The sequence below is a fragment of the Lissotriton vulgaris genome, chromosome 3_1 (assembly GCF_964263255.1).
Source record: "Lissotriton vulgaris chromosome 3_1, aLisVul1.2, whole genome shotgun sequence".
Classification (NCBI taxonomy): Eukaryota; Metazoa; Chordata; class Amphibia; order Caudata; family Salamandridae; genus Lissotriton; species Lissotriton vulgaris.
Genome location: NC_141689.1, coordinates 216,261,629 through 216,275,953, shown reverse-complemented (window position 1 = coordinate 216,275,953; position 14,325 = coordinate 216,261,629). Strand labels below are relative to the sequence as shown.

The following is a 14,325-nucleotide window of genomic DNA, read 5'->3' as shown; positions in this document are numbered from 1 at the left end:
AATTATAAAGCTGCTTCCATACCTTCCAGCCTCAGCGGGTAAAACATTGATCACCACTCTGGTCTTCTCCAAAATGGATTACAGTAACGCCCTCTTCCTCAACTCACAGGAACAAATCTTAAACAAGCTGTAGTCTATTCAGAATGCGGCAGCCAGGGTCCTGCTCAGTATCCCTAAACATCACTCAACCTCCTTGGCCATACGCCACCTCCACTGGCTACAAGTCAGGAGCAGGATTAAGTTTAAGGCACTCTGTATCGCCTATAAGGCCATACACGAGACTGGACCTGGTTTCCTTAGGAAGGCCTTTCGGATCTATGCCCCTAAAGATCGCTGCGATCAGCCTCCACCTTCCTACTACCTGTCCCTTGTACCAGAACCTTCACCTGAGAGACAGATGCTTCCTGGTGGCAACTCCCAGACTCTGGAATTCTCTACCCATAGCTATCAAAACCTGTCCCACTCTCATTTCCTTCCGCAGATCCTTGAAGACCTGGTCATTTGATCAATGATTCCACCAATTTTGCTCTTGCCCCATGAAGTCTTTAATGCGCCGAGACACCTTAGGGTATTTGTCGCGCAATACAAATTACGTAAACATAAACATAAACATAATGGTGCTTAAACGTGGGAGATAATGTCGAACCAATGGTAATATGCATATCTCTTACTCATTTAATGTCCTCTGATCAGCAGCAATAAGTTCAGGCAAGTGCTCAAGTACCTCCTGTCCTTCTCCTCATAGACAGTGATGTAACAAAGAATGTTTGCGTTCAGCTCTCAAGTTCGTTCCACAAACTCTTGCATAGTTTACAAAGATCTTTTTTCACTTTTGCCACTTTATCGCTGGTTCACCTGGACTTGTTAAGAAAATGGGTGGTTGTGTTACACTCTGCATTTTTTTTTAAAATTGCAATCTAATACACAGGGCCAAGAAAAGGGAGAGTCAGCGGTGCCAAACTGCTATTACCCAATTTAATTCCCAGAGGATCCTTTGCAACCTCGACACCGAAATAACAGCTAGACGGAATTAAACAAAATTCCGCATGACGGTAGAACTTTACTCCAAAAGTGTTTTTTTTTTTAACTTTAGTGTAAATCCATTTAGTAGTTTCAAGAAATTAATATTTTCAAAAGTACCCAGTCGGGCATGAGGAGATTACATTTCAGAGTTCTCTGGACTGTTAAATTCTGGATCCTCCGTGGATTCACGAACCCATGGAGGATTTGCAAGTTCAAATCAAATATTAAAATCACCCCATTGTACTGGGGAGGTTTTTTTCCTGTCCTCCATTGCAGATTTCAAATCCAGCAGTGAATTGGCTGATCCACTGTGTATTGATTGGCTGGCCAGCACAAATATCTGGCACCATTCTCAATATGGTGCACTAAGCACTATGTGGGGGGGAGGGGGAAGATGGTTAGTGAAGTGGGGAGGTCACAAGGGCCAATGTGAACCTTCCTTGAACCCAAGGTACGATGTGTGTCTGCCCCAGAGACCCATCCCACAATAAAATATTTATTAAAAAATTATTTTGATCACAAGTTTTATGAATCCTGGACCCAGAGACCTGGCAGTTTTCATGAATCCAGTCATAAAAAATGAAAAAACGAAGTATTCAGTACTCACAAACTAAATGCAATCCTTATGACCTCACAATACCAATATATAACACCTAATCAAACCAGTTCATTCATAGCTATCTCTATTAAAGTGGCAAAGATAATGTGATATGTAACATCATTGTTAGATGATTTCCAACATTTTCAATTGCATCTATTTTATGGAGGGTGGGGCCATGAACACTGCATATGGTGTGCATGGCTGTTGGGTTAGTTATGGATTGTGCTTCTCACAAATTTCATATGTAAAATTTCAGCGGTTTTTCAACTTTAATTCGAAACCATCACTATACTTTAACAATCGTTTTTCACGTGAATTTTTAATGTTTTTTTAAAATATACGTTGAGATGTTATAACTAATGTGAGCTGTAACTTCACATGAACCTTTGGCTTTTTAAAATGGACGGATGGACGGATGGACAGATAGATAGATAGATAGATAGATAGATAGATAGATAGATAGATAGATAGATAGATAGATAGATAGATAGATAGATAGATAGATAGATAGATAGATAGATAGATAGATACTGTTATAGTGTTTTATTTGGGCACAGCATCAGAATGACAAGTACATCTTCTCAGTATCCTTGCGTAAAAGGGATGAAAATAGGACTCCTTACTCGTAATCAGCCAGAGAAGGCATTCTTTCACTCAAAGGGGTATTACCACTCCAAGTACATCTTTCATATCATGGCTTTCCACAGAGCTTGCTCTTGGCATAAAGAACGAAAACACTGTATAGCATTTCACAATGGCAGACTTTCTAGCTGCTAATCTTAAGTAGAAGACACTTTGGAGGTAAAAGGAATAAAAAATAATTTTTACCTTTCCTTCTAATATTTATGTTATTGTTTTTTTCTATTGCCGTGGTAAGTGTGATTTTGGTACCATTTCTTCTGAACGTATTCAGTACTCGTTTGGCTTCCAGTAAAAGCCTCTAAACTTTAGCCCAGATGTCCTTGTGTGTGATGGTTCGGAGAGATCAACCATGGTTAGAATGTTAGTCTAAATAAAGTCCAATTCATAAGCAGCCTCTGCATGTGTACAGTCTTTGAATACTCAAAGATTTGAGATAAATAGAGCCTGCTATGTTCAGAGGCCCTTAAAATCAGAAAGCTGTCTTATCAGAGCCATACTGCAATCAAACACTGGTCCACTATGATCCCCGGCATAACCAGAAAGGCTATAATCACCGCTCTGACAAGCAAATGCTGCCATAACCTGTGACTTTGTTGTGTGAAGTCAAATTTTACAAGTGTGTTTTTACAGGACAACTAGTTTTCTGAAGCAGATAGTCCCTTGGGCAAGTAGATATTCCGTAAGATCCAACACCAATGTTATACAGAAAAATACTCATAATGGCTCGGTGTATTATGCACTAAAAAGAGGGGCACAGAACCCTACCCATGAGCTTTGTTGTAGGGCTGGAGCTCTGACATACCTTCACTTTTCCTGTGCTTCAGGGAGTAAATAGCCTGCTTGACTTTGTCCTTCCAAGCAAAAGATAATGGAGCTCCCTGAAAGCATTCAGCCCAGGATGCTGGCTAACTTGTGGGTGGAAGAAGGGCCATGGTCCGAGGTTGTAATATCCGGCTGTGCTCATGTAAGACAGTAGCCATGGTAGCAATAAGCATGAGAAACCCCCATGTGGAGCTGACCCTAAGCTAAGGACCCAACTCTTTAACCAATCTGATCTTATTTAGAGTTACAGAGCAGGCTCTATCCTGTAAGAACTACAGCAGAGTTTAAAAGATCAGCCGCAAAACTTAAAGTGTGACAAGAGCCTGCCTCTCCTAGTGCGCATCCCCTTGAAAGAAAGCCAGGTCTGCGGAGAGGACCAACTCTTAGCAGATGAAGTTGGAAGAGCAACCACCCATGCCTGGTTGCCAACAGCACAGATGTGCACAACAGACCCACTGAAGTTAATATCTATGGAATTACTGTTAAACATTAACATGTAACAGAAGAAGGGTGGGCCATTAGACTGTCTGCCTTGGACAGGTGAAGATAGGGATAGTGATATTATAATCTTCAGGAATCCTGCACGTGCAAACTTGTAATTCACTGTGTGTGTGTGGATAAGGCTGAATTCAGCTCCGTTTAAACATGGCTTTCAGCACTGAAGAATGGGATTGCTCGAGGCGGGGCTATCTTACAAAACTAACCCTTGTAGGAAATGCATTGGTTAAGTTGAGCTTAATATGATTATGTGTCAGACAACCTGTGACATTAGCTGCTAGTACTCGTCAGCAGAAGCTGCTGACGTCGCTGGTTCTTGGAGAGCAGCGTTCTGCCTGATTCTCAGAAGTGAAGCCGACCCATGACTCAAGAACAAGCAGCACGATTCTTTAAGTGTGAGTGCTTTCCGAGAGGCCGCAATGGATGAAATGTAAATGTAAATGTAAATGTACATGTATTTATATATCGCAAATCGCCCACATCGCAGGCATCTATGCGCTTGCTTAGGGAACCAGTCCTGGTATTCCCCTGTGAGATACCCCAGCAGGGTATCCACAAGGTGAAAGCCAGGCATCCCGCCGCGAGGGGCCGTTGTGGAGATTAAGCAAGCTATTGCCCAGAGTCGCAGAGTGTGAACCCGTGAGTCGAGTAGGCACCGGAGTGAGAATTATCGAGTCCGTGGAATTATTGAGCCCAACCCCCGTCGGGGCGGGGAATTGAACCCTGGTCCAGGGCCGATCTCAGCTTCCGGGTCTGCCGCCTCTAACCCCTGAGTCACACAGTGACGCGCCTCACATGAGGAGCGCTCTATTCCTCGACCTCACAGGTGTAGCAACAGGAATGGTAGAGTGCACAGGAGGAGAAGGGAAGTCGCAGTCCTAGCAGTGACTAGAATTATCTCTAATACCACGGGGCCACATCCAGGCCGGATTTTTAGGACATCTCTGTTACATAAAATGAATATAAGTGGGAATTATTTACAGAGTTGTGGCAACTGCAAACATTTGGCACATATTCAAACCTTGTGGTCAAGGAAGGCCACAAATACTGTAACACATGAAGATAAGATTTTATTTCTACCATTACTCCTCATGCATCTGAGGTGTAAGCCACTTTGTAATCTAAAAATGTTCATCTAGCAACTAACAGCTTTACTCCAAATGTACTGCATAGAATCCAAAGCTCTACAGTGTATACTGCCTTTCCAAAGTGTTCGTTTGGAGTGAATCAGACAGACTAACCCTGTACACAAGAGGAAGAAACTGCACATCTGACATCAAGAATAGTAAGCTGTCGGAAAAGACCTAATGCATAGAGCAGGCAGTTCTAAAAGGATGTGGGGGCGCCTGAGCCAATAGGAACACAGGCATGCTCAGCATCGCTTCTAACTACTGAAATCCAGGATTCTTAGAGCATTCATTCATCCAAACATCATGGAAAGAATGTAAATTGTTTTTCATAAGTGAGCCCCTGGACCCCCACAAGTGGGTCAAAGCATCACACAGTGGTTCACAGCCCACAAAGGAATGTTCGTTCCATTCACTTCACAAGTACCAGCTCATTCCATTTAACAGAAAAGAAAGCATCAGATATTGCTATGGCAATCGTCATATTCTTTCGAGCGAGGAACATTTCCCAGCAGGGTCTTTGGACTGCAATAATACAAAGAAGCATGAAAGCGTATCACTGTACCTCGTCGTCCGCCTGCTGCAGCCTGGCAACCGCGTACCGCCGCACCGTTGGGTTGGTGAACTGAGAAGACAGCAGCTCCAGAGAATCCTCCACGTCCATTGGCTTCCACTTGCCCAGGAGCTCCAGTGCCTGCTTTGCCTCCTGAGCCAATCCCCAGTTGACACACTTCAAGAACTTGGTCAACGCCTGCAAAAGGGACAGAGAAGGGAACTCTTAGTTGTCGGCTCTCTAGATATCAATGCTGGGTGTTGGCAATACGTTTCTGAAGACCAAAGCATTGTAATGGGTGTTTTCTGATTCACGTTGATGAGATTCAGAAATGTGCATTCAATAAGAGTAATGATTTAATCTGATTGTGTATAAAAAATCGTGTATGGAAACCGGGGAATATGATGTGTTTCATGTAAGACCCCAAATCAATATCCTCTGATATAAAGATACCCGCTTTGTCAAGGATCTCTCTTTAAAACTTTGTCAGATGAATAACAGTACACCCAAAGGGATGTGTTATGCCCTTCCGGAATCGAGTTGACCATTCCCATGAGACTCACAGGAGCTAGTCCTATCAGACAATCGGATCACTATATTTTTAGGTCAAGCCGGGGCAGCGGATGCTGCTCTGCAAGGCATGCTGTATTAGAGTATGGACTTAAAGCCCCACCCACTCTCCGCCCATATTTTTCATTGGGTGTGCCACTGTCGTCTGTAAATGCTGGCTTATGATTGGTTAATAGGTTAGTTAGTCCCTCCTTAGAACCACCTTGTCTTCATTTGTAACCTCCTATGAGGACTGGCCCTTTTACTTCTGTTGTTACACAGAATGTCTTATTTAGTCTGTAAGCACTAATTTATTTAATGAGTTTCTCCTACTGCAGGCACGACATGCTTTCCTTCAACATTCAGCGCGCCATATGCGCTTTCACTTTCCAAGCCACCAGGGACAATGGCAGCCGCTTCTTTGCAATGTAATAGTATTGCATTTACAAGAGTTTGAGCTATTGGCATTGTAAATAACAATGCCTTTTATCTATGTGTTACTTATCAAAACAGAGAATTAAAAGGCATTGTCATTTACAATCCCAATATCTTAAACTCTAGCAAATGCAAGACCTATTGCATTGCAAATTCTTGTTTAAATATGCGGTCGGAGTCCCCCATACCCAACTGTCAAGATATCTAAAATGTTGAACATTAATTTCTCAAAAACTACTGAATGGTTTTACACTAAATCACAAAGAGCAAGCATTAAGCTTTCTTCCAGATTTGGTGTAATTCCACTCAGGTGTTTTGGCTGTAGCGCTGATCAAAACTCCCTGTGGAAATTACATGTGGAAACTGCGTTTAAGAACCCCCCTCACTCTCTTTTTCTTGGGCCCTGATTGAAGGATCACCCTGAAACTTTGCATGAAGGACCTGAGGTGGATGAACGGACAAAGACGTCAAAGTTAACAGCAAAACAAAAAATCTATTTCCTATGTAAACTAGCTCCGAACTGTACCTAATCATGGCAAACGCCACAGTGTAATTAACATACATATGCACACACATACCTAGCTGCAGTAAAAGTATCTTATCTTGAACAGAAACTATAGTTAAGACAGCAGTTCTGGTACACAGGATTGACAGTCACAATACCAACCAAAGTGGGGACTTAATTTTGACCGAGGATGCCATTTTGTTGAAGGAAGGATGGCGGAAACAAATACACTGACAACTGTTTGAATAGTTTAGTATTTTTCCTAATGTCCACACAAATACAAACAACCAAGAATCCTTGGTGGTGATAATGCGCTGTAGGAAGCTCATCAGGCTGCCTTGCACAAGGGGAGGGGCTTTGCCTCCACCCTCATGTTGGGAGCCAGGAGTACTTGTTTTGATTGGGCAGAAGTGGTTTAGAACTTAGAGCTCCTGAGGCGAAAAGCCGGGAGTTAGGTCCTTCTCTTCTTGCCTGCATTACTTTCATAGGCCAAGTAGCAGCGTGGCAGTGAGAATTTTAATTCAGTGTGATTTAGCGTTTTTTAAATAAAATTTTAAATTGTACCTTCATCTGTCACTTTAATACTTGGGCATCCTTTACTTCTTTTGCTGGGCTAACCGAGGGCCGATTGAGGGCTCTACTCGGTATCAGACACCTTCCCCGGGGGTGACGACTTCGGCCGCCATCTTAGGGTAAGAGGCGGGTTAGCGCACTAGTGGTCGGGCGAATGGCGGCCCGAGCGCTACAAAAGAAATTTGAGTTCAGAGCACTCTGTTTAGAACTTAGAGCTCCTGAGGCGAAAAGCCGGGAGTTAGGTCCTTCTCTTCTTGCCTGCATTACTCTCATAGGCCAAGTAGCAGCGTGGCAGTGAGAATTTTAATTCAGTGTGATTTAGCGTTTTTTAAATAAAATTTTTAATTGTACCTTCATCTGTCACTTTAATACTTGGGCACCCTTTACTTATTTTGCTGGGCTAACCGAGGGCCGATTGAGGGCTCTAATCGGTATCAGACACCTTCCCCGTGGGGTGACGACTTTGGCCGCCATCTTAGGGTGAGAGGCGGGTTAGCGCACTAGTGGTGGGGCGAGTGGCGGCCCGAGCGCTACAAAATGAAGGTGTTCTCCCGTCCGCGCAGCGGGCGGGCGCAGCGGGCGCGCCGATGGCACGCCAGAGGCGCGCCAGAGGCAAGCCCGTCTGGGCCCGTCCGGGCCAGACCGGGCATAGGGCCAGATACTATGCCGGTGGATCCTCAACTTCCGACTGGTTATTCGAGGGAATACCTTTTGGAGCTCCGAGACAAGGGGGACTCACTCTGTTGCCAGTTTAAACATTTTGATCCTCTTTTTAGGACATGTAAGCGATGTGCTACTTCTAGCTTGGCTGGAGATAGCGGTAGGCAGGCCTATAGCAACCTCTTCATGGCGCTTTTGAACTGCAGGTCTCTTCCGAAGCACGCCATCGAGATCAACCTTATGCTCCAAGAGGGGGGTCTCGATGTGCTGTTTCTCACTGAAACATGGCTCTCTTCTACCTCTGAGTTTGATATTGCTGCTACCCTCCCGGATGGTTTCCTCATACAGTGCTTACATAGACAACAGGGGAAAGGAGGGGGTCTTGCTATAGTCTATAAAGACAAATATAACTGCAGAATTGAAGATTGTGAAATATCAGACTCAGAGAGTGCTCGTTTCACTATTCAAATAACACCTAATAAATCTCTTTCAGGTCTTCTTATCTATCGCCCGCCGGGCTGCATAAAACAGTTCATAGGATCCCTACTAGAAACTACGTTAATGGCCGCGGCTCTCTCTTCTAATTTTTTGATTCTAGGAGATTTGAATCTTCGTTTTGATGATCCAAATGACAAGGTTTCAACTGATCTCTGCTCAGATCTTAAATCACTTAAGCTAAGGCTTGTAAATAAAGAGGCAACACATAATAAGGGTCATCTTTTAGACCCTATTTTCTCAAATTGTAATCAGCTCTTCTCTACTCCCCCCCTTCCTGTACCATGGTCCGACCATTTCCTAGTCCCATTTTCCTGGAAAACAGGTACAGAGGTACAACGGCCAGCGCTGCCTCGTACTCTTGACAGGGCATGGCCCAAACTATCTTTGGAAGAGCTGACTCGAGCACTTGAACAAACTGCCCCTAAAATCGAACCAGACCCATTGGCTGCAGATATTAGTTTCTGTAATTGGTTGAACAATTCCCAGGATCAGGTATTACCGTTGAAAACAGTTACAAAGAAAAGTTGCACTTTTAAGTCTCCATGGTATAATCCAGAGCTCAGAGACCTCAGAAAAACCTGCAAATAATTAGAACGCAGATGGAGGAAAGATTGGGCAATGAACAATAAAGAGGCATATCGCTCTGCTCTGAGATTATATAAAATCTCCCTGAAAAAAGCACAGGTGGCTTTTTTTGAGAATCAAATCAACTCGGCCTCCAACTCTGCGAGAGAAACCTTTAAGATAGTTAAACAACTACTTAAGGTGCCTTCCCCTATTAACGCCCTAGATTGCTCAGAAGAAAGATGCAATCAACTTGCGGACTTTTTTGACTCCAAGATAGTAAACATCCTTGAGAGTCTTCCACAGAATCTCCCTACGCCGGATGATAACTCAGATTTGGCAGCCGTCTCTGGCCCCCGGCTTGACTCTCTGAGCAGTATTACTAGGGAAGATTTTTGTAAAGCCCTATCCTCCATGAAAAGTGGCTCCCCGGCCGATCCTGCGCCTATGTATGTTCTTAAGAAGATTGCAGACACGATTGCCCCAGTGGCAACAGAGCTCCTAAATGCCTCCTTCTCCTGTGGGGTCGTGCCACCCAGCTGGAAACAGGCAAGGGTCAAAACCCTTTTAAAAAAAACGGGGCTTGACCCCATGGACCTGGCCAATTTCCGCCCGATTTCACTGCTACCCGGTCTAAGTAAGATCGCTGAAAAAATGGTAAATCAGCAGCTTTCCGGATTCCTGGAAAACAATCAGCTGCTGAATAATTCTCAAACCGGCTTTCGTCCGGGGCAAGGGACGGACACAGCCCTTTTAGTGGTAGCAGAAGAGGCAAGGTGCATCTTAGATTCAGGAGGATCCGCTGTTATGATCCTCCTGGATCTAAGCGCTGCATTTGATACGGTGGATCATAAAATTCTAACGCACCGTCTCGCCAAACTGGGCGTTGCAGGAATGTCCCTTAAGTGGCTTACATCCTTTCTGAATAACCGCTCTTTCAGAGTCTGGGAAGGTGGTCTGCTGTCTAAATCCACCCCCCTCCAGTGTGGTGTCCCTCAGGGCTCTTCATTGAGCCCTACTTTGTTCAACGTTTATATGGCCCCACTGGAGGAAGTAGTCGCCCCCTTTGGGATTAAAACAGTCACCTATGCGGATGACACCCAACTAGTCGTCTCGCTAACCCAACAAGAAGGATGTTTGGATAATCTCTCCGCTTGCCTTGTTGAGATATTCTCATGGATGTCCAGTTCGCGGCTTAAACTCAATGGAGCGAAAACAGAGATTATGCTCCTCGGTCATCATCTTACATCTTTCCCTAAAGCCGCCTGGTCCTCTTGCCTAGGTGAGCTGCCCACACCAAAAGACAAAATTAAAAGCCTAGGGGTGTGGCTTGAGCCCGATCTGACTTTTAAGACTCATGCACAGAAAGTTGCAGGGACCTGCTTCGGACTGCTCCGATCAGTGCGGAAAGTTCTCCCTCTCCTGCCTCCCCAGTCCAGGACACTTCTGATTCAGGGGTTAATACTATCGAGGCTTGATTATAGTAACGCCCTGTTTCTGGCAGCACCTGAAGCCACCCTTAACATTCTCCAACTGGTGCAGAATGCAGCAGCCAGGATGCTTGCAGGCACGTCAAGAAGATCTACGGCCAGACCGGCCCTGAGAGCACTCCATTGGCTGCCAATACGCGAAAGAGTCATCTTTAAAGCGTTATGCGTCACTCATAGGGCTCTGCAGGGCAAAGGACCTCCGATTCTCAGGAGCCTGATATGCCCTTATAAATCTTCCTGGGCTCTCCGGTCGGACCGTGGTAATCTTGCAAGGGTCCCCAGAGTTAGGAAGGCACGCACAGGGGGTCGCCGTTTTTCCTTAAATGCTGCAAAAAATTGGAATTCTCTCCCCAACTGGATCCGCGCAGAACCCTGTCATCTTAAGTTTCGAAAGGCACTTAAAACTATTCTTTTTCCCAAGGACCCCTAATTATTGGTTTCATCCTCATTTTGCTTTTTGTTCTATTTTCTGTTAGCGCTGGGACGCTTTCGGGCAGCCATGCGCTTTATAAATTTAATTTAATTCATTTCATTTCATTTCATTTCGTTGTGTGCTTCCACAAACAACTGCTTGCCCTCCACACTGCTGTGATCATTTTATTTATCCAGCTGCCTGATCTTAAACTTTAAAAGTCACACGCACACGCAAGCGCGCACACACAAACAATTATAATGCTATTAAAGTGTCTAAGATAAGTAGATCATTTATTGTGCTTTTCTCTGCAGAAGCACAGATAGGAGGGGAGGCAGTCACTAAGGTACATGGATTTTTAGGTCTGGCTTGACAGCGCATTCACAAACATTAAGGGGAGAAAATGTGGCCTAATGGCTAAGGCGGTCGACCTTGGAGCTGGGGAACCAGGTTCTGGTCTCGGCAGGGACGCTCAACATTTTGTGATTCTGGGCAAATGACTTAATCGCCCTGCGTCTAACAAAAATGAATGTGTCCGTCTGTAACGTAACTGGTGCTCTTGTAATGCTCTCTGATACCTTTGGGTCTAGTTCACGCTATATAAAATGTCACCAAAGGGAAGTGTTTCCATGCTGTGTATGATAATTACCAGGGTGTGGCTATCATGTTATGGGAAACGCACTTTATGGTTTTCAGTAAGCTCAGGGCTTTAAGTGCGCCAGGTCTCACTGGTGCTGAGCACCAGCAGTTTTTCAAATAGGGCCTCAAATCGGGTCTCTATTAGGCTCTGTTTTGTGCCCTGGCACAGGCGTTCTGTTTTTTTCTGGACTGCAGTGACAGCAGGCACATCGATGTGCTCATGCTCACACTGCTTACTTCTCACTAGTGGAGAAGTTACGGCATGCCAGGTGAGCGTTGTAGGGGGAAGGGAAATCCATTAAAAAGAGTCATTCTCTCTAGATTCTCCTTCTCTTTTTGAAACTCAGGAGGAGCAACATTGTTGTGGTGTCACCAGGGCTTTAAGTGGAAGCTTTTTCAATATTATATATACAAGCCATAGTTGCTAATTATTTATCTTCTGCAACTAACAACCATTGACAAAGCCAATAGTCCTGACTTGATGTTACTTGTTGTATCATATATCTGGATGTAATGACAGAAACTGCAAAATACAAGCCGGGCGGCACACTATGCTAAGCACCAGGCGCGCAACACCCATTGGCCTCAAAGCCTCAAAGGGCTTCAACCCCCCCCCCCCCCCCGCCCCCCCCCCCGCCTCAAAAAAAAGTGTCCGCTTCTCCTGCTCAGCCTCTGGTAGCTTCCCTCCCCCCCTCCCCTCTCTCCTTATTCCTCCATCTCTTTCTGTCGCTGTCTCGCTTATCTTTATGTGCAGATTTCAAAAGACAGCTGTTAAATACTCTCTCTTGCCTCTCATTTTCTTTATTTGCTCCCCTATAAAATGGATCCAAAAATGAGCAGAACACTTTAGCTGGAAATGTCCTACTTTTCTGACAGGGTTCTATTCCAAAGTACAACCTCTGGACAGAGAGAACAAAGTATCAAAATAAGAAAAATTATTAAATAACCAAATAAAGCAATACAGAGTGGTCAGCAGATAGGCCAGATTGTTATTTACACCCATGCACCTTAGCGCTGCTTTACAGAGTTTTCCAGTGAAGCGCTACTTTCTTTTTATCTTCTTTCTTTGAAAACAACATTGTTTGCCCAGGGTGGGGAAGTGCACCATTCATAAAGGGACTGCAATACCTGGTTGAGGGGTGGACTGGAGAAGCTCTTAATATGAGCGTTTTCAACTGTTTTAATTATTTTAGCCTATAAAATGTGTACCACAGCTCTGTGTTGAGGGATTTGGTCTTTTTTTAAACTAAACTGCTTATATTTTATAATGATATAAGCAATGGACATTGAAACAGCCCTTCCTAGTCCTTTAGTCATGTCCAGAACTTTTCAGGCAAAATCACTTACTGATTTCTGAATAATGAGTTTAAAACGTTTAAGGTAACCTTGTTGTTCCTGCTTACATTTCACATGCGTTGCTCATCCTTGCATTCAGTGTTTGCTTATTACAGGGTGTTGTTACTTTTTTTCAGGCATTTTACTCTTGTCCAATGCATAATTGGAATTGAGTCTCAGCACAATTGGGTTGTAGCTGAAGGCAGTGCCAGTTTAACCCAGTGGGGCAGTATAGTGTTCAATGGGAGACAGGATGTGGCACTCTGGCCAGAGCTGTCAAATTTGGAACTGGAGCACCATTTTCAGTCTTCATGACCAGTCCACCAGTCCACACTCCTGACAGAGCTCATTCCGATGCTACACCTTAGAAGGCCCGATAGACCTTAGAAGCCCTGGTGTCTTAGCACCAGCAGGTTGACCCTAACGGTGGCAAGTTTGGGTTAACCTTGAAGGCCTGTCCGCCACAATCCATGCAGTTCATCTCCAGTCTTGCGAGCAGGCATACGAAGAAGCACACACTAGAGCAACTGTGACTCTGTCTCTGAGGTCACAAGACCCTTGAGGCCAGTCCACCTTGTCATTGGTACCTCCATTGGACTTTTTCAGCACTAGTAGTGCAACTTACAAGGGGTTGGTATGTTGGATTTGCATGCACATTAAACTCAGGGGGTGATTATAATGGTGGTGGGACTGCCACATCACCGCATCGTTGACAGTCCCACCACCATTGATGACTGTATTACTGCCCGCCATATTCCAATGGCGGGCGGTTCCCTGGCACTCGGAGAGACCGATCGCCACGCACACTTCTCCCTTCCATAGGGAAGGGAGAAGGCTAGGATCCTTGTGTCTTGCAGAAAGGAGAGAGAAGTGTGTATCTGCTCTTCAGGAAGGATATACAATGCAGAAAGGGCCGGAACAGCCACTCTGGCATTTACTTTGTGGGCTGCAAGCTAATGATGCTTACTTTAAGTTGGTGTCTGCAGGTGAGGCGAACTGTATTCTTTGTTAGAGACCGGTACATTATTTAAACCATCAGACTGTAAAACTGAACAAGAGAAAGGCATCAAGAGTTGTTGGCAGAAGGAGGAAGGGAAATATGATAAACAGAGAATAAGGAGAAAGCAAAGATGAGAAAGAACCTGGAAGAGTGAGATAATGTGGAGGGAGAGTGTGTTGGTGGATAAAGGAGGCAAGAGATGAAATCAGATAGACAGCCTTGGTATTCAACAACCCAGCTCCGACACAGATTCCCTCACTACCACCCTTTAATAGTGTTGCCCAAGTCTCCATACCTATTCTCTCAGAAGCATTCAATTAGTTATATAGCTCCACTCATACCAGTGCAGGGTATCAACACTTTACATCATTCACACTACACAGAGGCAGTCAATCATAG

General features: G+C 44.6%; 1 protein-coding gene across 2 annotated transcripts in view; it reads right to left on the bottom strand.

The window, feature by feature from the left end:
- PIK3C3 (phosphatidylinositol 3-kinase catalytic subunit type 3) overlaps nucleotides 1–14,325 on the bottom strand; it is a 682,135-nt gene that overhangs the window by 390,791 nt on the left and 277,019 nt on the right. For both annotated transcript variants that reach the window (XM_086960327.1, XM_086960326.1), the window contains one exon: nucleotides 5,279–5,464. In XM_086960327.1, the coding sequence (XP_086816453.1) occupies nucleotides 5,279–5,464 (186 nt within the window). The remainder of the gene's footprint in view (nucleotides 1–5,278; nucleotides 5,465–14,325) is intronic.